General features: G+C 38.3%; 5 protein-coding genes across 9 annotated transcripts; 1 reads left to right on the top strand and 4 right to left on the bottom strand.

The window, feature by feature from the left end:
• Nucleotides 1–1,555: 1,555 nt before the first annotated feature.
• On the bottom strand, nt 1,556–3,263 carry LOC126788066 (acyl-CoA--sterol O-acyltransferase 1-like). Its single transcript, XM_050514024.1, has one exon. The coding sequence runs from the start codon at nt 3,084–3,086 to the stop codon at nt 1,986–1,988; it is 1,101 nt and encodes a 366-aa protein (XP_050369981.1). The 5' UTR covers nt 3,087–3,263; the 3' UTR covers nt 1,556–1,985.
• A 960-nt stretch (nt 3,264–4,223) lies between these two features.
• Nucleotides 4,224–8,491, bottom strand: LOC126786232 (uncharacterized). Of its 5 annotated transcripts, none has more exons than XM_050511995.1 (10): nt 8,350–8,491; nt 7,629–7,981; nt 7,291–7,535; nt 6,818–6,902; nt 6,111–6,296; nt 5,857–6,021; nt 5,596–5,760; nt 4,844–5,015; nt 4,580–4,751; nt 4,224–4,498 (listed from the first exon to the last, which is right to left on the bottom strand). In XM_050511995.1, exons 2-10 carry the CDS (start codon nt 7,950–7,952, stop codon nt 4,402–4,404), a joined length of 1,611 nt encoding a protein of 536 aa, XP_050367952.1. In that variant the 5' UTR covers nt 7,953–7,981; nt 8,350–8,491; the 3' UTR covers nt 4,224–4,401. The 5 variants fall into 5 exon arrangements, with proteins under 5 accessions (XP_050367952.1, XP_050367950.1, XP_050367949.1 ...); XM_050511993.1 differs by having other exon boundaries at nt 7,629–8,059; nt 8,350–8,409; XM_050511992.1 differs by lacking the exon at nt 8,350–8,491 and having other exon boundaries at nt 7,629–8,164.
• Nucleotides 8,492–9,606: 1,115 nt separating this feature from the next.
• LOC126787066 (rho GDP-dissociation inhibitor 1) lies at nt 9,607–12,128 on the bottom strand. The gene is made up of 5 exons (XM_050513001.1): nt 11,492–12,128; nt 11,341–11,407; nt 10,630–10,848; nt 10,398–10,522; nt 9,607–9,824 (listed from the first exon to the last, which is right to left on the bottom strand). Exons 1-5 carry the CDS (start codon nt 11,711–11,713, stop codon nt 9,744–9,746), a joined length of 714 nt encoding a protein of 237 aa, XP_050368958.1. The 5' UTR covers nt 11,714–12,128; the 3' UTR covers nt 9,607–9,743.
• Nucleotides 12,129–14,447: 2,319 nt separating this feature from the next.
• On the bottom strand, nt 14,448–16,302 carry LOC126788420 (uncharacterized). The gene is made up of 3 exons (XM_050514410.1): nt 16,079–16,302; nt 15,044–15,265; nt 14,448–14,945 (listed from the first exon to the last, which is right to left on the bottom strand). The coding sequence occupies exons 1-3, from the start codon at nt 16,250–16,252 to the stop codon at nt 14,730–14,732; spliced, it is 612 nt and encodes a 203-aa protein (XP_050370367.1). The 5' UTR covers nt 16,253–16,302; the 3' UTR covers nt 14,448–14,729.
• A 2,867-nt stretch (nt 16,303–19,169) lies between these two features.
• On the top strand, nt 19,170–22,681 carry LOC126787992 (uncharacterized). Its single transcript, XM_050513929.1, has 7 exons — nt 19,170–19,738; nt 20,340–20,454; nt 20,567–20,738; nt 20,826–21,022; nt 21,124–21,268; nt 21,466–21,775; nt 22,534–22,681. The coding sequence occupies exons 1-5, from the start codon at nt 19,239–19,241 to the stop codon at nt 21,247–21,249; spliced, it is 1,110 nt and encodes a 369-aa protein (XP_050369886.1). The 5' UTR covers nt 19,170–19,238; the 3' UTR covers nt 21,250–21,268; nt 21,466–21,775; nt 22,534–22,681.
• The last annotated feature ends 516 nt before the right edge of the window (nt 22,682–23,197 follow it).

The raw sequence follows: 23,197 nt of genomic DNA, 5'->3' as shown, positions 1-23,197 counted from the left end.
GAGCTCTGAACAAAAGTTAGAAGTAAGGGTTTTATTGGATTATATGCGATCATATGAGTTCATCGTTTGTCTACACTTCATGAAAAAAGTGTTGGGAATCACAAATGATTTGTCAAAAGCATTGCAAAAGAAAGATCAATATATTGTGAATGCTATGAACTTGGTTACTACGTGCAAGGAACGTCTGCAAGCAATGAGGGAGAGCCCTTGGGATGCATTACTCATACAAACTTCTATATTTTGTGACAAGCATTCTATTCAAGTTGTTAACATGGATGAATGTTTAGCAGCTTAAGGGAAATCAAAGCGTAATGTTCAGACAATCACAACTGCATCATTATCGTGTTGAATTATTTTATTATATCATAGACAATTAGCTTCGGGAGTTAAATGATCATTTCAATGAGAAGAATACTGAGTTGCTTCTTTGTATGTCATGTTTGAACCTAATCAATCTATTTTCAGCTTTTGACAAAGAAAAATTGATAAAGCTCGCCCAATACTATCCTCAAGATTTTTCAGCACATGATCTAAAGGCATTTCATGATCAACTTGAAAATTACATAGTAGACGTGCGGTCCAACATCGTATTTTCTAAATTGACGGGAATAACTGATCTTGCACAAAAGATGATTCAAACTAAGAAAGACGTGATATATCCACTGGTGTACTTGCTTTTGACATTGACTTTGATTTTACGAGTAGCGACCTCACGTGTGGAAAAAGTATTTTCTGTTATGAATATTGTGAAGACACGTTTGCGCAGTCGAATGGGTGACGAGTTTATGAACGATTGTTTACAAACAAAAAAGAAGAGGGAAGCTGATGTACATGGCCCAGCCCACCAAGCCACAGATGCAACCCAGAACACAAAAGCCCGCAAACCAGCCTCCCTCGTTCTTGACTACAACCATAACCAACTGCCGACCACTGTAGGGATTGCCACCGCTTCATCATTCAAGTGGCTTACTCAGCCAGAAGGCCATGCCATTGCTGTCGCTTACGCAGAAACCAAATCGGCCTACACCTGCCAAAAGACGTCCACCCACCCGCTGGAAAACAAAGCAAGCCGTGGACGGAATTTTTTGCCGTGCGCCGACCAAGGACTAGATGTTGTCTCCGCACACACTATCAGCCATAAAAATCGAGATTCAGCGTCCTCTAAGCCACAAACCCCGAGTGGATCATTCCAAAAAACAAATCAAACTCAGGCACCGATCGCTGACACCACTGTGCCTTCGCTTGTGATTGATTGCCTGCAGTAGCCGACACCGAGACATCCTTGAGCAGTCGGGTATGAAGCCACTGCCATGCCTCACGAAATCTAGAAACCCTAGGTTTCAGAATGGGTGCTTCGAGAAAAGTGGAGCGATTGTGGAGAGATGAACTGTTTAAGTTCATAATGAGTAAATAACATTTATGAATGTCTTAACGATTTTCACTTTAAACAAAAATTTACTAGGATAATCTACTCATATATATCTACAAACTAAACGGTCGAGATCTAAATATAAGATCGAAAAGTGGGTGAATCTCTTTAGTTCTTAACTAGTCCTCAACAAAATGATCTTTATTGGAAAGACTCCATTAGGAAACAAGTTATACAAAGACTAGACTAAACTCTATCAACTGACAAAAGAGATAAACTCTATCAACTACAACAAATTATACAAGTAAAGTAATGCATACATGTAGAATACCACAACTCTTGGTAAGGTATAAACAGCGAATAATAGGGTTGGAATGCACAGAGCAACACTCCTTGATCCGCTGAACATAAGGACAGTAGAATACCGCAACAACCTTGTATCCTTCAGATAAAGCCACACTTCAATAAGCACAGTCATACCACCACCCTACTTCCAACATGATTAGATTAAGAAGAGGATACGTGTAGGCGAGCCAGGTAGTTAAAAACTCTCGCATGCACACAATCTGCAATGCACCTAGCTAGTTTCCACAACAATGTCAATACAATTAATCTGCTATGTAGCGGAGTTCATCATGTTAGACATGAAAGCACGACTTCCATTCTTCACAAATGTGCCGACGGCGGCGTACTCTGCAAACGCCCTCACATCCGCCTTACACCGGAGCAGCGCAGGCAAGAAGAGCCAGAACACGGTGGCCGTCACAAACGCCACAGTCAACGGTCCCGATATAGCCCTAGGCAACTGGAACCTTCGTAAAGCAACTGCCTTCTTGATAGCGATCTCGACCACCAAACACACCCCATGGAGAAGAAAGAACCACGTAACGTCCCATGTGGGACTCATGCGCCCAAGATAGTAGAATATGAGCTCATGCATGATCGCCGACACAACAAAAGTCCCAAAGACAGCCGGCAGTGGGGCCCACTTGCGCCCAACTAGACGTGTTGCCACCGTGAGGACGGGCTGGTACACCGAGGGGCGGAGAATGCTGGTGACCATGATGTTCCACCTCCGGCCCCAAAAGTCTTGGAGTGAAGAGGCGAGGTAAGGCTCGTCGAACTGTGGCTCGAGCTCGAGTCCGGTGGCAGCTCGAGCCATAGCTGCGACTATAACCAGGATGATTTCTAAAAAGAAATATATGTGGAAGCAGTACATGACCCATAGGAGCTTTGGATGGATATGCTCGCTATAGTTATATGCTTGGAGCAACAAACCCAATAGTAGACCCTTGGTTGCGTAATTTATGGGGGATTTTTGTCCCTTCTGTGGCTTTTCTTCTGGTTTTTCTTTGCTGTGGCCATTTTGGTATTTCTGAGAAGGGTTTGGTTGGATGTTGATCGGCAAGCAAGCGACGGCGATGAAACGGGTAAGTGAGATTGAAGGGTCGAAAGACAGAGGGCCTTTACCGAAGGCGAGAAGCAAGAGCTTGAAGTTGGCAAGCCAAGCAATGAAGAAACCAGTCGTTCCCCCAAGATGTACCGAGGACAAGTGAAGAGGAAGGTTTAGAAAGAGGCTCACGATTGGGAGTATGCACAGGAGTCTTGGAGTTCCTTTCGGCACAAACTTAGGTAGTGTATAGCAGTAGCAGAGAGATAAGAGAACTGAGAGCCATACCTTGATGAAGCTTCCCATCTCACTTTGCTCCATCGTCATTTTCTCCCAGGTGAACTACTAGATATCTGTCTTGCTTCGCCTCCAGATTATGGATCCAAATATGGTTACAGATCAAGACTGGTAGATTAGACTCATTAGAGAAAGCAGAAGATAGCTTCAAATGGGAGAAATTTTTTGGAGTTGTGAAGCTGAAGATGAGCCTGGAACAATTGGCTATTAATAAGAGGCCGGCAGGGTAAGGCAGGTCTTCCCGGTGTCAATTAAGAACAAAATTTGAGCTATGAAACAGTACTCTTGACCAAAAACAACGAAAATATCAGCGGAGACCAACCGACAAAATGGAAGCAAATTTACGCCCAAGTAAAGGAAATTCTTGGCCAATCATCTGAACACAAGATGTTCACCCTCTGAATTCTCATACGTGGAAGTCTTCACCCCGGTTTTGCATTTGCTTACTCTTTCAAATCCATCACCATAATGTCAGGGACCTAGCCATTCGGCTGACACACTTAGTCCATGCGGCGCTCCATTCTTATGGAGCCAGTTTTATCCAACGGGCCCAACGGGACAATGCACTGGTTTCGCCCTACCTTGGGATCATAAGGGGATCGGCTCCAAACCCCAACTTGTGTGTAGGATTGCCAACTTATTTCTTCGACGTTAAATCTCCGGCTAACGACAAGCTCCCCAAACTAAACCAGGTCGGCCTGCGTGAACCCCTTAAAAGAAGCAGCCATATATCACCCACACTTTTAATCCTGGAGTAAATTCCACATGTGCTTGATGTTCTTATAACCAGCGACGCCCACGATTGACACTCCCGAAAACGGGTCGTGACAATAAGCTCTTGACCACCACTTATTGACACTTCACTTTCTTTATTTTCCAAACCATCGCCTTCCAACTTTGAATCCGCTAATTCTGCAGCCACTTGTTTGCAGGGGTGGGTCAGAAATGACCAAACACAATTTCTCAGAGCATATTGCTCTAAACTAGCGAGCACAGTATATCACAACACTGTTACAACACCACTAACAATCGCGATAACCAGCACCCAGCTGCCTGATGGACTCGTAACATGCAAGAATTGCGTAATTATCATATCATTTTTAAACCAACAATATTACTACAAAAGTACTTTGTATTGCATTAGAGTAAAGACAGTGCACAAAAGTGTTGCCCTCAAAACTCATCAGCTCTCAGAGACGATGTCTGCTGGCAGATAAAAGCTATATAAGTAATGTTTTTTCCAATGTGTTTAGAACATGTCAGGATTATACGGCTGAATAAAACACTAATGGATATTACTTGAACTTAACATGAACAGGATTCCCTTTCTTCCGTCTCTCCTATTTTACTGTTGCTGTTGCTCGTATATCTGCATGTATGCCTCGGAAAGGGCAACCATCTGAGGAAGTGTTTCAGAGACATGAAGATCTTGCATCTCATACCTGAAAACATTGCAGTATGTCAGACTAGATTCATATAGTTGTATTTCTTAAAATGAATGCAAATAGAGATGATAAATTTACCAAAGTTCTTCAGACTTGCGTTGTACAAACACTCTATATGACCCTTCACCAGGTTTACCATCATGAACAATGTTGCCAATCAAATCATACTTTGAACGCAATCTCTCATTCTCGTTCGGGGTAGGCAAAGGGATGTAATCTCTCAATTCCAGATTCTTCACAGGAAAGTTGACTGCAAAAAAATGACAAATGAAGATCCATGTGACATGAGAATACCAAATAAAATATTCAAGTACAGTGCTTCCCAGAAACGTATGAACTCACCTAGAGTAGGATTCTTCTCCACAAAAAAGTTGTTCTTTGTGAATCTTTGCATGTGCAGAATAAGATACCGCGGCAATCTGGTGACACGGAACCTCTTCCTTGCTAGGCGAGGCCTGACGACTTCAGTGACAGTCTCACCATCAAATTTCTTCAAAATGTTAAACAGTGGAACCTGAATACACAGTAAAATGCATGTCAAAACAATTTGAAAACATAACTCATATGAACCCCTTTGATGGGCAAATTATTGCACCAATTCAAGATTCAGATTGATATCCAGAATAAGTTAATGACCTGATTTTGATGTTTTCTTTTTGTGGCAGTTTTACCTTAAGTGTGTATGTGACTGAAGAGGAGCAGAAAGCAAAATTAAAATCCTCTATATAGCTTTATCCATGTAAAAAGTAAACAAAAAGAATAACCTATTTTACTTCAGATAAATCAAGTTTCAAGCCTTCATAATTATACATAATAGCCAACACACATGATGTATAATAAGGGAATTTGATCAGAAACAATTATTTTTGTACAGGTACCTAGTCCAGGAGTAAAAGAAAGTATATTTGAAGGCAACTTACAATCATGTTAACTTAATTCCTCCTCAGATCCCAAGCGGAAGAAAAGTTAAATCATAAATGGAAATTTTAGAAAGACATGTTGGTCTACAAAGTAGCTTTTTTATTTTATCTTTATCATAGATATGAAAGTCAATTACCATTAGCACATAAAGCATACGATAAGGATACACTTACCTGTGGTATGATGTTTTTCTCCATCACATCTTTAAAAAGAGGTGGCGGGGGTAAATCCAATCCAAGCATTAAGAATGTCATTCTGCAAGTTCTTGTGACAAGGCCGTTGTTTTCAGTTCCACCATCTTTATTCTCCTGACTTTCCTCGACAACCTCTAGTTCCCCCTATCAGTACACGATATAATGAACATAGTTTTATTAAATACTGCAGGTTAAAATTTCAGAGACAACAATGCAATAGATAAAAGGCAAAAAGAAAACCTGAAAGCAGTCATAAATGATGCTGGTATTCTTCTTAGTTTTTAGATCTTTGTGAAGTGTATTGAGCATCCATGACATGAACTCAACAGGGTCAGACTGTGCTCCTATTCGAAACTTTTTCTTACTGGCTTTCATAACTGCTTGCAGGAACTCATGCGGGCTCACCTGTAGACATTTAAGATTATTTTTTTTAAAGTGATTTCCATGATTAACAATAATAACCAGAGACATGAATGAATCTAACAAGGTCAGACCTGTCCCTTAAAATTCCGTGCATGCCATATCTTTCTTGTAAGCTCCCCAAACCGATGAACAAGCGGAGACTTGCAATGTTGATAGTTCTTTGGGATAAGAAAGAAATTTCTTAGAGGTGTGACTCTCATTAAGGACTGAATGGTGACATTCACAAAATCGGTTTCCTTAATGTTATTTAGCCCCACCTGTACGTAAAATAATACAAAAGCAGAGGACAAACTAATTAGAAAAACAATACTGAAACCTTGTACATGTAAGCTGCAATGAATAATTGAAGAACATTCATTGTAGTATCCAGTCACAAAATGAACCCATACTAACCTGGACTCAGAATAACCTCAAAATCATCATCTCTATGACCAGGAGACATTATGTAAGACTACTGCACCTAATAAGCTAGAATATATAGCAAGAGTCTGAAATTATTCTGACTAGTGAGATAAATACTTACTCCCTTACGGCCTTGCATTTCCTACGAGTACTGTAAGGTAACTTTTATCGTAATCCTAATTACTGGCTCATCTTCTCATAGAGTCAGCACATTCAATTGCTCATTTGACAATAAATACAAATGAAACAACTAACATACTATAGTACAAAGTCTCTAGTTAGAAACTGATACTTAATATCAAACATATATAAAATAACCAAAAATAGCAACAGACACCTAAGTTGGTACTTCTGCAAGTAGGGGGGGGGGAAATACCATTCCAGGAAGATAATCAGAACCATCAAGTGCCCTCGACCACTGCTTGTTTCTGTCGATCTGCTCAACCTGTTCCTCAGTAAACCTGTAAATGAGATTTAAAAAGTGAGTGTTTACCATCCACAGTCCACACCAAAAAAGGATAACCAAAGTAAGGACAACAAAACGTGCAGCAGATGATAATAGAACAATAGTAACTGTCTAGCTCTTACTACCAATAACATAAAAGAAAAGGAATATCAATCAGTTGTTTGATATCAATTGCAAGTCAATCTATCAAAAGAGAAATCTACAGCCTATTGAGCATCTTTTCAGTGCACTCACATGAAAATAAGCATCAGTATTCAAGCTTATCGACTTAAGATGCAGGTTTGCACACACTTCCCTGAGATAAAAGATAAAGTGAAAGAAAAGACAAGATGCAAGGGAAAGAGAAGGTGGGAAGTATATAAAATGAACCAAAATAAGCAAACCTTGGGTTCAGAACATGTCGGATATCATCCAATGATGGGTCGCTAATTTCATATCCATCAGGAAGGCAGTAAACCTTCTCTGTTCGAAGATTGATAAACACGTGGTGTCCAGCTTCAAGGCTATGAGTATATGCGTGAGACTTCCTTCCTCTTCCTTGGTAATACTTCCCGCAAACCAAGCATGCATATACATTCAAATTCGATAGGGAAAGCGAGCAGAACTTCTCAAAATCAAAATCCAGAACCTGCACAAAGCAAAACCAAGAAATCACTACCAATATAACATATCAGAACAAGCTCAGATACACCATTGTAAAAGTTAGGCAGCGAGTATATACCTGGCGATTTACCGCATCAAGATACGGGCAATCCCTCCTAACCTCAATGTCGCGGCTCCTGTGTCCTTGAAGTCCTTGATCCCCGTCATCCTCCTCCTCTTCTTCTTCAACCCCATTCAGTCCAGGCTGTACCAACTTGCCATCACCTTCTCCATTAACCATTGCCCTTCTCTCCTCATCATCCTCGTCACCGTAATTAAAACCAGGAAGAAGAGAGGCAGGCGGCGAAGAGTCCGGCGACACTTGCTCACTCACTTTCTGCCTCTTTGACTCCAACAAGTTCGCTTCCCCTTCAATCTCTTCATATTCTCTCTTGGAACTCATTCTCTATACCTCAGTTCAAATCTAACCGCCTAAAGCCACAGAAACTGAGCTCAATGAGCTATTCAAACAGTAACAAGTCCAAATTCAACAGTTTAATCTCCAAAACCCTAGAAAGCACATAACGCAGCAATCAATGGAAACACGCTGAGAAGTTATAACACATTAAGCACGGAAACGACGATGCAAGAGATTGAAAAACCCCAAACCGATGCCATTAAGATTTTAAGAGCAGGAGAGAAGCATAAGGCCGCGTTTGGTTACCAAAGAAAACGCGGGAAAGCGAAACAAATCGAGAACGGAATCAGGGAAGAACAGGCTGATGGCGTAGGACATACAAATCAAGGTTAATTTAGAGATGAGAAATTCGATTAGAGAAAACGGGAGCGAGCGAGTGTACCTGAAGCAGTGTGGATCCTTCTTCTATGGGAACATTGTTTAGCGAAAACATAAGAGATGCGAGAGTGAGATAGATTAGACCTTTCCAGAACTAACCGCCTAAAATTGTCCAGGCCCAATTTAGTTTTCGTCGAGTCACTTCATTCACTCTCCTCCCTTCTCTACGCGAGATGTCTAATTCACTGGAAATGCGTTTAAGCTTGCAGTATAACAAAGTGATATATGATATTATGTATTTTTTTTTACATACTAAAACCATGGATGCAACGCTCATGTTATTACGCTGGGAACAACATATAATTTGTATAAATATATATATATAGATATACGGAGCTTTTCAGGTGCAGAGGATTTTCATTTTTTTATCAACTTTTTGATTGAGTTTTTACATCTACACCGTCCAATATCTAGTTTATAATGTATAGATCATCTCCACAAAATTTCAGCCGATTTCATGATTATTAAGGTATCAAACTAATCAAAACCAATGGACGGATTGAATTTGTCGAACCTGAACCGTTCATATTTTGAGTAGAAAATCTACGTTATGAGTACCTTAACGGTGATGGAATCGGGTGAAATTTTGTGGAGATGATCTATGAGTTATAGCCTAGATATTAGACGGTGGAAATGTGAAAACTCGATCGAAAAGTTGGTCAAAAATGAAAATCCGTACCTTAAGCTAAGACAAGGGCCTCCTTACCTGAAAAGCTATATATATAATTCTTATGATGCGAATCAGTGGATACATTGTCCAAAATCGCATGTTTTTTTCTTACCAAGATTTTTCCACTTTCTAGTTTCAACACTTCTTAAAGTGGTGAGTTATAACTGACTATGTGTTCTGTGATTGGTGAGTTTATGGTAAGAAGTACAACATAAAAATGAAGTTTATACGGTTTTGAACTTATGGCACCTTCAAAACTGAATTGACCACAATGGACCTTCTTGTTGTTATGCTTGGGATTCATACACAATTCAAAACCTTGACGGTCACTCTAATGGGCAACTACTAACCCAGAAAATTTGAACAAAGTGCACAAGTTAAGGAGAACAACAGAAAGGATAAACAACTATAATTGTACTGCTTGTCTGCTTTCGACTTGATATTCTGTATACTAATATTGAAAATACTCACGGCAATTCGTTAAAGCTTCAATCAACAGAGAAAATATGGCAAGCAACTTGGACTGTCCATCACAGAGAAAAAGTTTGTTCTGATCTATCAAACAAGCAGAGCTCAAATTTATTGACCAAATGCCTCTCCCTCATTTTCAAACTACATATCATCCTCTTATCGTTGTTTAAGTCAATCCCCAGCCCCAGATGGGATTGAAATTAAAGAAGAATTTGACATGATTCTTCTACTGAACAATGCACTACCAATGGAGCTGTTTACGCTGCTGCTGCCCAGTCTTTCTTAATATCGAAGCTGTAATTGATCTCCAAGTAGCATGTGTTGTCATCATCAAGAAACTGGAACATAGAGAAAAAGAAAAGAGCAAAATAAATCAATAGCATCAAACCAAAAGCTTGAAGCAGTTATGAAGAAAAACTGCTGATCTGATGTGAATACGCCGGTTGGAGCACAAATTTGAATTCAAAGTATAGAGGTGGGGATGCAAATGGGCCTAGAAACATTCTATTTGATCATGCATGGTGTACAATCATTATGTACCTAAGACGCAGTAGCCCAAGTGATAGTTATAGCATCAAACTGATGAAACAACAAAAATGGTTGGTACATTCCTCAGACGCTAAGCCTTTCCGTTTCGATACCAGGAATTATTGCAGTTTCTCACCTAAAGGTACTAAGGTAGTCAATACTGATGAGAGGTAGGTTCTCCCCAATACAAGATATGTATGTGAGAGAGTGAGTGAGGTACATGTTTAAGCTGATGCCTACAATCTTAAAGGTTTATCCCAAATACAAGATATGATTTATAATCATATTATGCATATAAATTCTGCCAATTTTATTGTTCATGTCCCTAGTTGTCAGTTTGTCAATTGGCATAAGAATGCAAATCACCTGGTAAGAAAGATTACCTTGCTTCTGGCTGAATAACTTCCTCTAGCAAACATGCCAGATGGGGTTGTGTCCTCGGGCAAAACATGTGTATAAGGCTCTGGTTGTGGACTAAACGTTCCCAGCATCTCTTTTGTGCTATCAACTGCAACAGATCCATGAGAAGCAAAAATTTATCTAATTCTAGCATTTGATACAATTCCTATTCACTTTTTAACTACAAAACATGTCAGAGAAAGAAAGAAGCATTACCCTTCATAGCAGTTTTCCAGACGGTGTTGGTGTATTTGAGACCTGAAACAATGTTATTGCTGACTTGAAACGTGAACTCAAGGCTGTATTTGCTACCTTCTTTCAAAGTGAACCACAAGCCCTTGGGTTTTCCATCCTCTGGAATAGGAAGAATTATATCAGATCTATCAGACGACTTAATTGCAAGGCTCAGGATCTTAACCTCTGGTTCTAGAGATTCTGCGGAAACACAAGCACACAAAACTTCTTCCATCAGAAAACATATAACTTGCATCTGTTCTAGCTGAATGCAGCAGCATATAAGCAAAACATTCAGGCAGCTAGATAACATTAAAACATCTATTGCACCAAATGTCGAGAATACCTCCCTAATTCCAAAGATTCGACACTGGGGTGAGTATATGGTGAATTGATATCTCATGTTTATTGGGTTTTAACTCGATAAATTCATGAATAGTATCACACAAAAAAAGATGGAAAACTTTAAAAAATCATTTAGAGCATGTAACAAGTTTGACATCTGATCTCACAAGAATTCATGCCAAAACTCGCAATGTATATCATCTTGATCCAAAGAATCAATGTAAAAGTAACAAATCTGCAACCTAAGTAGTAAACCAAACGGAATAATTCAAGATTCAAACATCTTTCTGCTTCATTTTGCATTAATAAAACGACGAGAACACGATTTTGGGTGATTAAAATGATTACCTCCAACAGCATTGACATCAACAGCCCCAAGAAGCTGTTCCTTCCACCTCCTTAAGCTCTCATCATCCTAAAACCTCGAACAATTACCATACATTTAAGACAAAACTTCAACCTTAACAGTAAAGAGATTAAAAGAGAAGCAAATACAAACCGCATCTTTCTGGATGTGTTCTTTGAGAGTGCACTGAGGGCCCAAAGCGATTTTCTTCGCCACTTCATCATCGTCGTCGTCGTCATCATCATACTCATCCTCTGTCACACACAAGGAGCCGTCACTGGGTGGTCTAACCATCCGTCCTGCACTTGGCTCACCCTTGTTCGTCTCAGAAACTTCATCGCCCTCTGTTTTCTCGTCTTTTCCATCATCACCCATGTTTTCAAAACTCGATGAACCCACCAAGCATACAGCTTCAACTGCCTAAAGTTCAGAGGTTCACAGAGAATCTAAACCCAATGACCAAATAAGTACACAGAATGGGAAGAAAGCAAAAGGAAGACGCCAAAAACCGACTTGGGAGTTGTGAGAATCCAGAACAACCAAAACAGAGAGACCCAAAATCACAGGGGGAAATTAGTGTAAGCAAGAAACGAGGAGACTTTAGGGTCAAACAAAGGAAAGTTTGACACACAAAAAAAGAAAGAAAGAAGGTTTAGGAAGATTTGGAAGCACAGAGAATGGGTCGTGTGGTGATCCGAAATTGAGACAAGAAAGGAAAATTAGAAAGGGGGAGATGAGAAAATGGTGGCGAAATCGTGGGGGTAAGTAGTAGCTTCGACGAAGACCAAGATTCAAGGAGGGAAGGGTTTTTAAGTTTTGAATGAGACGAGAGACAGCTTAATATAAAACCTAAGAGATTGGGTGGACCAAACAACAACTTTGAACCTTTTTTTTTTTTGGGTTTAGGAAACCTGTAATATTTTTCTGATTATGGATATGGATAATGATGCAGAGCGTACGGCGCGGCAGAAGAGATTGAAGAGATGATTGATCGCAACAAAACAAAATCAAGTTTATTGCAAATATAGTGATTAATGACAGAATTGTAAATAAAATTGTAGTTTGGTGAGTTACATATTTAACATTTGGAGTTCAATTGATTATTATTATACATTTCTTAGAACATGAGTCAAACTCGTTGCTTTGCCATGACATTTGGGCTTTTTCGGACTTCCGAGTTCGTTTAGGGTTTCAAAACAACATTTTTATATATTTCTAAAATTTATATTTTGAATTTGTTTTGTTTTATTCCTTGGCTTTTATGCTTGATTGTTAGTTGGCATAGAGTTTGTTTTATCAGTATTTAAACATCTTTAAACAAGTATAAACACATCTATCTTATTATTATTATTCAATCATCAAGAGTATTTTCTTATTTTTTTTGTGGATTACATAATTTATCTTTAGGGTTCTTCGTTGATTTGATAGATCAAGTTTTATTCCTATGATCAAGCTACAATCAAGATGAACTCAAGGTCGAGTTCTTTTCAAGTGGAGGAGTATGATGTAGGACGAGATTTGATGCTAGAATATATCTAGAATATGTCATTATATTTATTTGATTTGAGTTTTGATTTTATTTAGAGTAGTATTATTATTGTTTTAGGATTCTTATATTTAGGTCTGTTTGTTTCTTTTTAATTTGAATTCTTAGGATTTGTATTCAATTAGGTTTTTTATTTTGTTTAGGTTTTGATGTCTATATAAGCATCATCATTCTATGTAGTAGGATCATCTTTCATATCAATAAAAACCTTATTTTAGAGAAGTTTCTCTATTATTTCTTATGGCTTTGCTGTAATGATTAGTGGATTCTAGCCTATGTCACATGACTTTCAACGCTTGTCGGAGCCCCTACTATTGTGTCCACGCTTCCCACATCATTTGGTCCATGGGATTAGTTCACCCCGCCAACCTCAACAACGTTGGTCGTAGAGTATCTATAAAAAATTGACGAGAAACATATCAAGGGATTTCGCCATTGGTCAATCTCATAAATTCAAAATTGACGAGGAACATTTCAAGGGAAATTCACCTTTGGTTAACCTTATCAATCCTATCAAAAAAAATGGAGCATTGGTTTCTCAAGCGAAGAACTCTAAAGATAAACTGTGGAATCCACCCGAAAACAAAAGAGAACTCTTGTTTGATTGAATAATAATAAGATAAATGCGTCTACACCCGTTTAAGGATGCTTAAATACTAATAAAACAAACCTTAGGGCAACTAACAACTAAGTCTAAAAGCCTAAGGAATAAAACAAAACAAAACAAAACAAACTAGAAAACATATATTCTAGAAATATATAAAAATGTTTTTTTGAGGCCCTAAACGAACTCGGAAGCCCGAAAAAGCCCACACATAGTGGTAAAGTGACGAGTTCAACTCCTAGCGTCGTTCCCTCCTCGGAAAGATATAATAATAGTCAATCGAACTCCAAATGCCAAATTTGCAACTCACCAAACTACAACTTTATTTATAATTATGCCACTGATCGCCATATTTGCAACAAACTTGATTTTGCCTTGTTGCGATCAATCAGCTCCTCAATCTCTGCTGCCATATGCTCCACATCAGATAATCTTGATTCTTCCTTCTTTTTCCATAAGACCATAACTGGGTCATTAGGGTTTATGGGATCCAAGGTGCATTTTCCACAAATAATGTGCGTGCATGACTTGTAATTTGCAGTTTTATACTTTTATTTGGCGGGTTAGGCTTAAAGGCTTTAATCATGTATTGCCTGTCTGTGAAATTATTGAAACTACCAGCTAATCAAACAACCCCATAACAAAGGCAATAATGGAGTTGGGTCAATGCCTCAATGGGGTTAGCGCCCTGAACTTATCCCTGTTATGGCTTGAGATGGTCATAACATCGGGGACCTGGGGTTCCGATCAGTTTTCAATTAGTAATGGTTCTTAACTACTCGATAGTCACGAGTCACAACTGTAATGTGTAAACAGCTATGGCTATCTGCTCGAGAATGTTCATGACTTCGTACCTGGAAATTACAGCTCAGATGATTGTGAAAGCCATTGGCGATAATAGTAGCCAATGACAACAACAATTTAAGCATGGTTCCCCATCAGTGTTAAAACCCCAAATCTAAGAAACTATGTCACTGTTACCTTTATATGGAGAAGACTGTGACAATAAGTATTTGAAATCTATCTTTGATTCAAGATAATGTGGTCCTTAATAACCCCCAAATCAGCATCAGCAACAGGCAAAATGCTAGGCACTACAAAGATAGAACATGAAATATCTAAGCTGAGCAATTTCTAGCAGTTCAAAAATGTTTATGGAATTCATTCAGAACACATAGGATACAAAAAGAGAGACCAGTTCTCAGTGTGTTGGATGGGATCTCGAACCTGGAAGAAAAGTGTCACTCGCTTCCCCATTTTCTAATAACACTCTCTTTAGCGGAGACACGACTGTGTGCTTCTTTCTTTGACATGCTATCAAAATCACCATGAACATCTGTCCTCCTTAAGATTTTGTTAGTAATGGAAGTGAAGCTGTTTCTTGTCCCTCGCAAGACATACAATAGTGGATTGAGGACGACAGCAAGCATCAGCTCTCCTTTCACAAGAATGAGATACTAGAAAGATAATGAAAAAACATATTAGGCAGTGCAAGAGTTTATATATTTACAACAAAAATACATTGAAGTAGAATACAAATAAGAAAACTTCTTACCATCAGAAAAATGCCTAAGACAGCAAGACCTGCCTGTTGTGCTTCTTGCCAGAAATCATCATCATTGGACCAGCCAAAGCGTCTCCCCCACCCAAACCAACCCCCTCCGCCACCAGTACTGCCTCCACCCACCTCCTCTCTTCTTTTAATCTCTTTGTCCCATTTCTCAAATTCATCTTTCTTTCCACCCAGGGCACCTTCTAATGCTTTCCGTGCCTGGTCCTGTGAACATAGAAATATCAGAGTTATATCCCTTGAGAGTAAAGAAACCAACATCAAACTATAATATTGCATTCAGAAGATGAAACAGGGACCAATAACTCAATATGAAATGGGAACAAGATTCATTATACATTCTTGTTGATTGCTGGAACTTAGTTCAGTTTGTTTATTAAATCCACTTATAGTTTTGATCTAGGCGTAGGGCCACAAATATTGTCTAAACATGGGACAGTCCTGGGACGATAATCCATTTATACGACAGCCACACCAATCGTACTTGATGAATATGTTCCCTGCATAGCTTTCCTCTGTACTCTTTTGGTAAAAAAAAAACAAACACTCAAAAGATTTAAATTTATACAATTATTGTTTTACAGATTTCCCAGCACAATGAATGCTCAAGCAGCACGAAGAAAATACAAAGTTATGATATATTTAATGCTCCCCAATCTAAACTTAACCGAGTTATGCAAATTCGAAAACACAGAAGATGCAGATGCCACAATGAGATTAGAAAAATCACACAACAGAAGTGAACCTCTTCCTTACAACTTACTGTCATTTCGACACAGCTAACTGAAATGCTCTATCATTTGCTTAACTTCTAACATAACAGTCATTACTAAATCCTAAAACCTAGTTCCTCCGGAACTTCTACTTAGCTAATTGCCCAATTCGAAGTACAGTTTTTTTTTCATTTTATGAATAAATAAACAACTTGGAGACTACCCATTGAAACTGAGCATAACATGAAGGTCTAGGAATAATGAAAAAATCAGAAAAGATAAAAATGACTGAGATTAGGAAGAAGACCTCTCTGCGATTGCCTGAGAAAAGGCAGGAGAATCTGCCGTGAGAGTTGAGGTTGTGGAGCAGAGACGACCACTCTTGGGCAGCTTCATTTTGGCGGGAGCGAGTAGTGGGGAGGTGACGAGTGGACTGAAATGAGGTTGGGGACGGCGAGCTTAGGTTGAGAAGCAGCGCCATTGTTTTCGCATTTCACTCTCCGCTTACAAAGTTTTGAGGGGGTTGAAATCGGGTTGTGGCCCCAACCCGCTTGCCCACCCAAGAAGTTCGGGTTTCCTAGTACATGTATGGGAAAATTTTATATTATAACGGAAGAGATGTAAATTTACTCCCCACCCATTTTTCCCCACTTTCATCACCACCCACTTAGTTAGTTGATACATGTTTTCTAAATTTAACCACTCTAACTATGGTTACTCTACATATTTTATATAATTTTTTTCTTTCTTTCTTTTGTTTTTTATTTTAAAACCAAAATGTCAAATCCTAATAACAAAATATCAAATCCTAATATCATTGAAGTTATTTGACTTATTTCCCCAACGTTCGATGCTACTCAATCATGCATACAAAAACTTTCTAATCCTAGTTTATATTATACTAATATTTTCTCATTTCATAATAAGTACTAATCATTAATCTCATGCATATATTTGATCGTTTTAATTTTTAGTGTTCATTTTTGGATATTATTTATGACAATTTCAGTAGCTATAACATGATGACAATATATTAAATTTGATTCTAATTGAAGGAGATATGTTTTTATTTTGAATGTTTTTCTATAATATTTTCCTTAGCAATACAACGTTCGCATGATCGACTTGCATATATATGATCAAACTTGTTCTCTTGTAATTTTTTTCCGGAAGCTTGTTACTCACTTTTTGAAAAAGAGAAATTATATACTACTCGTTGATTAATATATATTAGGCTTTGATTTTTTTAACTTCAACAATATAGAATAAATTTTATTAATTATATAGTATTAGGATTTGATACTTTGTTTAAAGAAAAAGATTAGATAAAATAAAAAAGAAATAAAATTAATATGTAGAGTAACCATAGTTATAGTGGTTAAGGTTAGAAGACATGTGTCAACTAACTAGGTGGGTGGTGATGAAAGTGGGGAAGTATGAGTGGGGAGCAAATTACGAAAGAGGTCATGAGTTGCATGTAATATATCAAAAATATCATATACGACATTGAGAAGTGTTTGTGTCCGTAAATGACATAGTAATTTTGCTTTGAAATAAGTCTATAGCATGCCCGATGAAGATGAAGATGCTCATAGATGCCATGTGTGTTAGATCGTTTCACTTGATTATGTGGTAACCATATAGTCTTCTACAACCAAAAGACTCTATTCACGTGTGTTTTCCAAGTATTTCGACTTGAAGTACTTAATATTATCAAAGACATCTATACGCTTCTATCAAATTCACATACATTACAAGAAAACGCGTAATCTAAGACATAACATGAATGTTAAACGTAATAATCTCTTATATGTTTGTACAATTTTTCAGAGAGTCTAAAAGATATCATAATATGAAAACTAAGTTTGCACCACAATACTGAAGTTGATTTCATAAGCTGTAGTGGGCTTGAGCCTTGAGCCATACTTTGAAGTCATCAAATTAGAACCGTGATTTTGATAAGCATTAGTCATCTAATTATATTTTCAACTGTGGATTAGTCGTTTTCAACTTAGTCGACTCGTAGTGATTAGCCTTAATGCCTTATTACAACCCACATAAACTGATTACTTGCACTGTCCTCTCACATCGTCACTTGCGTCCTACGCATCCCCAAAGAGCTTATACATTGCTTGTAACGCAATAATGCATTAATCCCATACTAGTTACTAACTCGTATATATTTAATACTAAACTCACTGAAAAGTTGGTAGCTTAAGAATCACTTAAAAGAGTGGTAGGTGACGAGCAGAGTGAAACATGGGACTAATCTAGAAAATATGTAATTACTTTCTTGACCCCCTAGATCTAGTAGACAATGTTCTACAGTAGTAGCTGACCAAACCACACCAATCCTTCGTATCTTCCAACTCACAACAAGAAATCATATCTTTCTCACCAGATTTGGTAAATCACTGAGATGCCAAATTAACATATGAAACAGAATCCAGTTTTTCCGGTCAGGGTATTGTTGTAATTCACTCGGCTACTCCGGTCACAGTCAAAAGAATTCATTTCTTTTCATACTCACCTTTTTATCTTTATCTTTAATTCGAAAGTGAAAACAAAAGGATTAAAACCACAACTTCATAACATGAATATTTACCTCAACTTTTCAAGGTTGTTGAATTTGTCAGCTAGAGTTGGATGGGATAAAAATAATAATGTGAATTGGTCTAAGTCCAAGCTCATATTCAAAATTCTGAATCAATTCTATCATAAACATTTCATTTTTGATAAATCGAATTGTGTTATTCTTTTACAAGACAATAATGATCTTCTACATATTTAACCACTCATACAGCAAGAAATGGATACCAAAATCATAATTGGAACCGATAATATGCTATGGGTGAAATGTACAAGTTATGTAGATCATTAGCATGTCCTCAAATCACATAAATAAACAACTCTTCTAAATATGGGAAGAGTCATGTCTTATTCCATCTTAACGTGAATTATTATGGTATATGAGATTTAATTTATTTTGAAAATATCTAATTTATTGTATTTAAATCTACTAACTTATTTCTGTTTAAAAATTCATATTAGAATATCGTTGAAAGAAGCGTACAAGAAAACCGTCGGTTATACATTTCAAATATTAGATTATATGACAATTTAAAAGAGGAAAGCACGAAATTTAAAAATCAAATCCCTAAATTTGTTCTTCACGATACATCAGATATTGGGATGAGATCAAAAAATTAGATATTTACAGATAAGACTGGTGAACAATGGATAAAACCAACGGGACAAAGCCGTCATTTCTGATATTATAAACAAAGGATAGAGAGAGGTTAAAAAGAGACTAGAGAGAGACAGAGAGGAAGGAGAGAGATAGAGACAGAGAGGAGAGGAGAGGAGAGCAGAGGACTGAGAGAGAGAGAGAGAGAGAAGGGTGTTTGTTTTTTCGGTTTATTCGGTTTTACTATTACGCGGACGTATATGTGAGAGCGAGAAGGGAAATGGTGTCGGACCAAGAAATAGCCCAAGGCGTGGAGACTGTACTCCGTCAACAAGGCCCTAACGACGTCACCTCCTTAAACGGCGTCGTTCAGCAGCTCGAGGCCAAGCTAGGGCTGGACCTCTCCCACAAGGCTGCCTTCATTCGCGACCAGATCAACTTCCTCCTCCGCCCCTATCAGCAACCACCACCACAATTACAACCGCCAAAAGACCATTTTGCCCTCCACCCCAGCCACAACAACCCCTACCTCCACCACCCCCACCCCCAATTCGCTCCCTCACCTTTCCTCACCCAACAATTTCCTTCCCATTTTGCCCTCCACCCCCACTCCCGGCCTCCTCCGCCGGAGGCCTACACCTTCCAGGCGCAGCCGCCGCCTCAGCAACTCCGGCATACGGTGGTCCATCCACCGCCGCAGCAGCAGCCGCCTCCTCCCAAGTTTGAAGTCTTCGCCGCCCAGAATGCCACCCCTGCGGCCACGGAAACTCCCAAGGACAGGTTTGTCTTTTAATTTTTCACAATTCGAAATCGGAAATGAAATGGTGGTTTTTAGGGTTTTTAAATTGTTCGAATTCACAAGGTTTTGTGATTCAATTACAATTACAGTTTATTGTTACCGCACAGTTTTTACTGATTTTACTAGCTCCAATTCCTGTTGTTGGCTTGCTGTGAATTGTAATGCTTTTCATTGTCTGTTTAAAAATTAAGCATTCGGTTTTGAAACATTGTTTGTAGCAAATGTGGAAACCAACGTATGAAAAGCGTTTAACTTATTATTCTGATGGGAAAATTTCAACCTTTCTGGTATCATGTCATCTATCATGAAACACCAAATTGTTAAGGATCAAGAGTGGATGTAGTACACAAAGAGTCTGTGATAGTGTGATTACCATGAATTTTGTTCAGGAACAGTACCCTAATCACAGAATTTTTTTTTAATGCTAATTGAACTGTTTTTTCTTTCTTTCTGTCTTTGGAAATGATTTGTTATTTTGTAGTTGTATGTTTTGTTAGGAGTCGCTGCTTATTTTCTTGTTGTGACTTAGCATTTGGTATGTCAGTCTCTGTCTTATCATGTATGTGCCTTGCATAAATGCAGTGGTCCGACTACTGGAACTAAAAGAAGAGGTGGGGCTGGCGGTTTAAATAAAGTCTGTGGTGTCTCACCTGAGCTTCAGGTTGTTGTTGGTGAACCGGCCTTGCCAAGGACTGAGGTTGTTACTCCTAAATCTACCATGATTCTCTATTTAAACTGCTTGTCAGGTGCATTGATATGGCCAAGTGTTATTTTATGTAGAATAACAAAGTGAGTTTTACTGGTATCAGATTGTGAAGCAGCTCTGGGCATACATAAGGAAACACAACCTCCAAGATCCAAGTAATAAGAGAAAGATTATTTGTGATGACGCCTTGCGTGTGGTATTCGAGACTGATTGTACTGACATGTTCAAGATGAATAAGCTGCTGTCCAAGCATATTATAACTCTTGGACCTAAAAGTACACGAACTTACTATAATTTGTAACCTATTTTATTCCGTGACGTGTTTGCTTATGTTAAAGAACTTATCCTTTATAATTGTGCAGAGGAGCCGCCTCAAGCTAAGCGAGTGAAGTTAGATGTTGAATCTGCAACTGACACTACTGATAGTACTCAATCTGATTCCTCAACTGTTACAATATCTGAAGCACTAGCTAAATTTCTGGGTTTGGAAGGGAGGGAGATGCTCAAATCTGAGGCAATTAGACTTGTTTGGGAATATGTAAAGGCTAACAATTTGGAGGTGAGTATACATTCCTTATGACCTGCTTGGTTTTGATATTTCACAGTTTGTACTGGATATTTGGAAATGAGACTGACTGTGGCCTTGGTTGTTTTCTGTAGGATCCTGTAAATACTATGGTGATAGTATGTGATCCAAAGCTCCATGAGCTTCTTGGATGTGATAGCATATCTGCTCTGGGGGTTCAAGAGATGTTAGACCGCTATCATTTCATCAGACAGTCATGATCTATGGTAGTCTTGACCGGTTAGTAGAAGTTTTATTTTGTTAATTTTTGATATTTATCTCTTAGTTGTGTTTTGTTATGTTTGATCTTTAGCACGTTGATTAAAACACCAGCATGTTTTCTTAGGTTGTCCTGCTTTTCCTTAAAATGCCTTTTCTGCTTATTGTATGTCTTGCCTATACAAAGTAAGTGAGCAACTCTGTTTGTTTACTTGCAGGCGATGGGACATATGCCATCTGGTCTCTTCTGATGGTAGAGAAGATAGGGCAGAACCTTTTTTTTTTTGGTGCACTGACGTGGCTAGGAGCCTAGGTGATATGCTATTTTACATGTATTGGTTGATTATATTTTAGAAACTTATGTGCTTCGGTCATTTGCAAGGAATTTCTTGGTATGCGGCCATTGCCCTGTGTTTAGTTCTTAGTTGTGGTCTTCTCCTAACCTTTAAAACTGTCGCAGAATGATAAATGCTCTGTACAGCCTGGAAGGACCTTTGTTTGTAATATGTTGGATAGCAAAAAGTGTTAGTTTTAAGCTAGGTTGCATGGAATCGGGTGCGGGTACGTGGAAGCGAAGCGTTTGGAAACGCGGAAGCATTTTTTTTACAAAAATTAAGAAAGCGGGTGCGTTTTGGAAGCGTCGGAATAATATATATATATATATTATATTTTTATATTTTATTTTTTAATTATTTTATCTAGTATTAAAATAATTAGTTAAATATTAATGGCTTATTTTCTATCCCATGATTATCTTTGATTATAACATTATTAAAGCTTCATTTCAAAATTCAAACAAAAGAATGTACAACATAGTGTGAAGGTGTTGGGCACGTGCAAGTCAAAGAGACATCACTAGATGAAATTGATAAAAAAAAAGGTTCGTCTTCCCTCTGTATCTCTCTCTCATATGGATTTTTTTTCATATCTCTCCACAACTCTCTGTCTTCTCTATATATCTCTCTCTCATCTAGATTTTCCTGATATCTCTTCCCCATATTTCTGACACATATTAAATTGATTGATGTTATTCATCTTTAACCGCTTAACGAAATAAATAAGAAAATGAAACGACAAGAAGAATCTCAAGACATTGATTGATGAAATAGAGGTAGAGAAGGAATCACCCTTCCAATTTGGAAGTCAACGCTTCCGCCGCGCTTCCAAACCCACCTTTTTCAGAATCGCGCTTTCGTCGCGCTTCCCCACGCTTCCGAGTGCTTCCGCTCTTGCTTCCGCTTCCGAAGCGGGAATCGGTCGTCCAACCAAGCTTCCATGCTATGTAGGTTTTAAGTTTTTAATTGCAACTGGTGTTCCTTGACAGAAAATACAGGTTTTAACTGCTATTTGTTTCATTTTCTCTATCGAATAGTTAAGTATTCTTGCCTACAGTTCAAAGTATGGAAGTTATTTTTCTTGGAAGGTAATTATTCTTGTAAAATGTTCGCCCCAAACTGTACTCCCTTGCGCCAAGGCTGTCCATCCTGCGTTTGGGGTCACCCATACCACAGTTCCACAGCATGGCCTGAAAGCGCGGACAACTTTGAATTTCTCTTTTCCAGTCCTTGTAGAATGATGATTACATACTTACATCCATCCCATGTTTGGACATGAGAAACCAAGAAGAGTTGATAAGATTTTCAACTCCATTTCAGATTCATCTGCGCTTTCTTCACCATTAGGAATAGTTCAAAATTGTTCATTACATAAGATAAGTGTCTGCAGCAGCTTGAGTGAAGACTTAAGGCGAGGTGAGCATCAAAGAGATTATAAATGCAGCGGTGATGAACGCAAGGAGGATCACAATACTACTTTGCTTGTCCTACTCTTGAATATTGTACTTGAACCAATCTTCTCGGTTAAAGTGGCCATGAATCCCTTCATTTTCTGTAGATGATAGGAAATAAGAACAAACGTAATTGCACAGTAGTAAACTCAACTTGGTTAAAT

This window comes from Argentina anserina, chromosome 3, assembly GCF_933775445.1.
Source record: "Argentina anserina chromosome 3, drPotAnse1.1, whole genome shotgun sequence".
Taxonomy (NCBI): Eukaryota; Viridiplantae; Streptophyta; class Magnoliopsida; order Rosales; family Rosaceae; genus Argentina; species Argentina anserina.
Note: the sequence above shows the minus strand (reverse complement) of the source record. Positions and strands in the feature narration are given on the sequence as shown.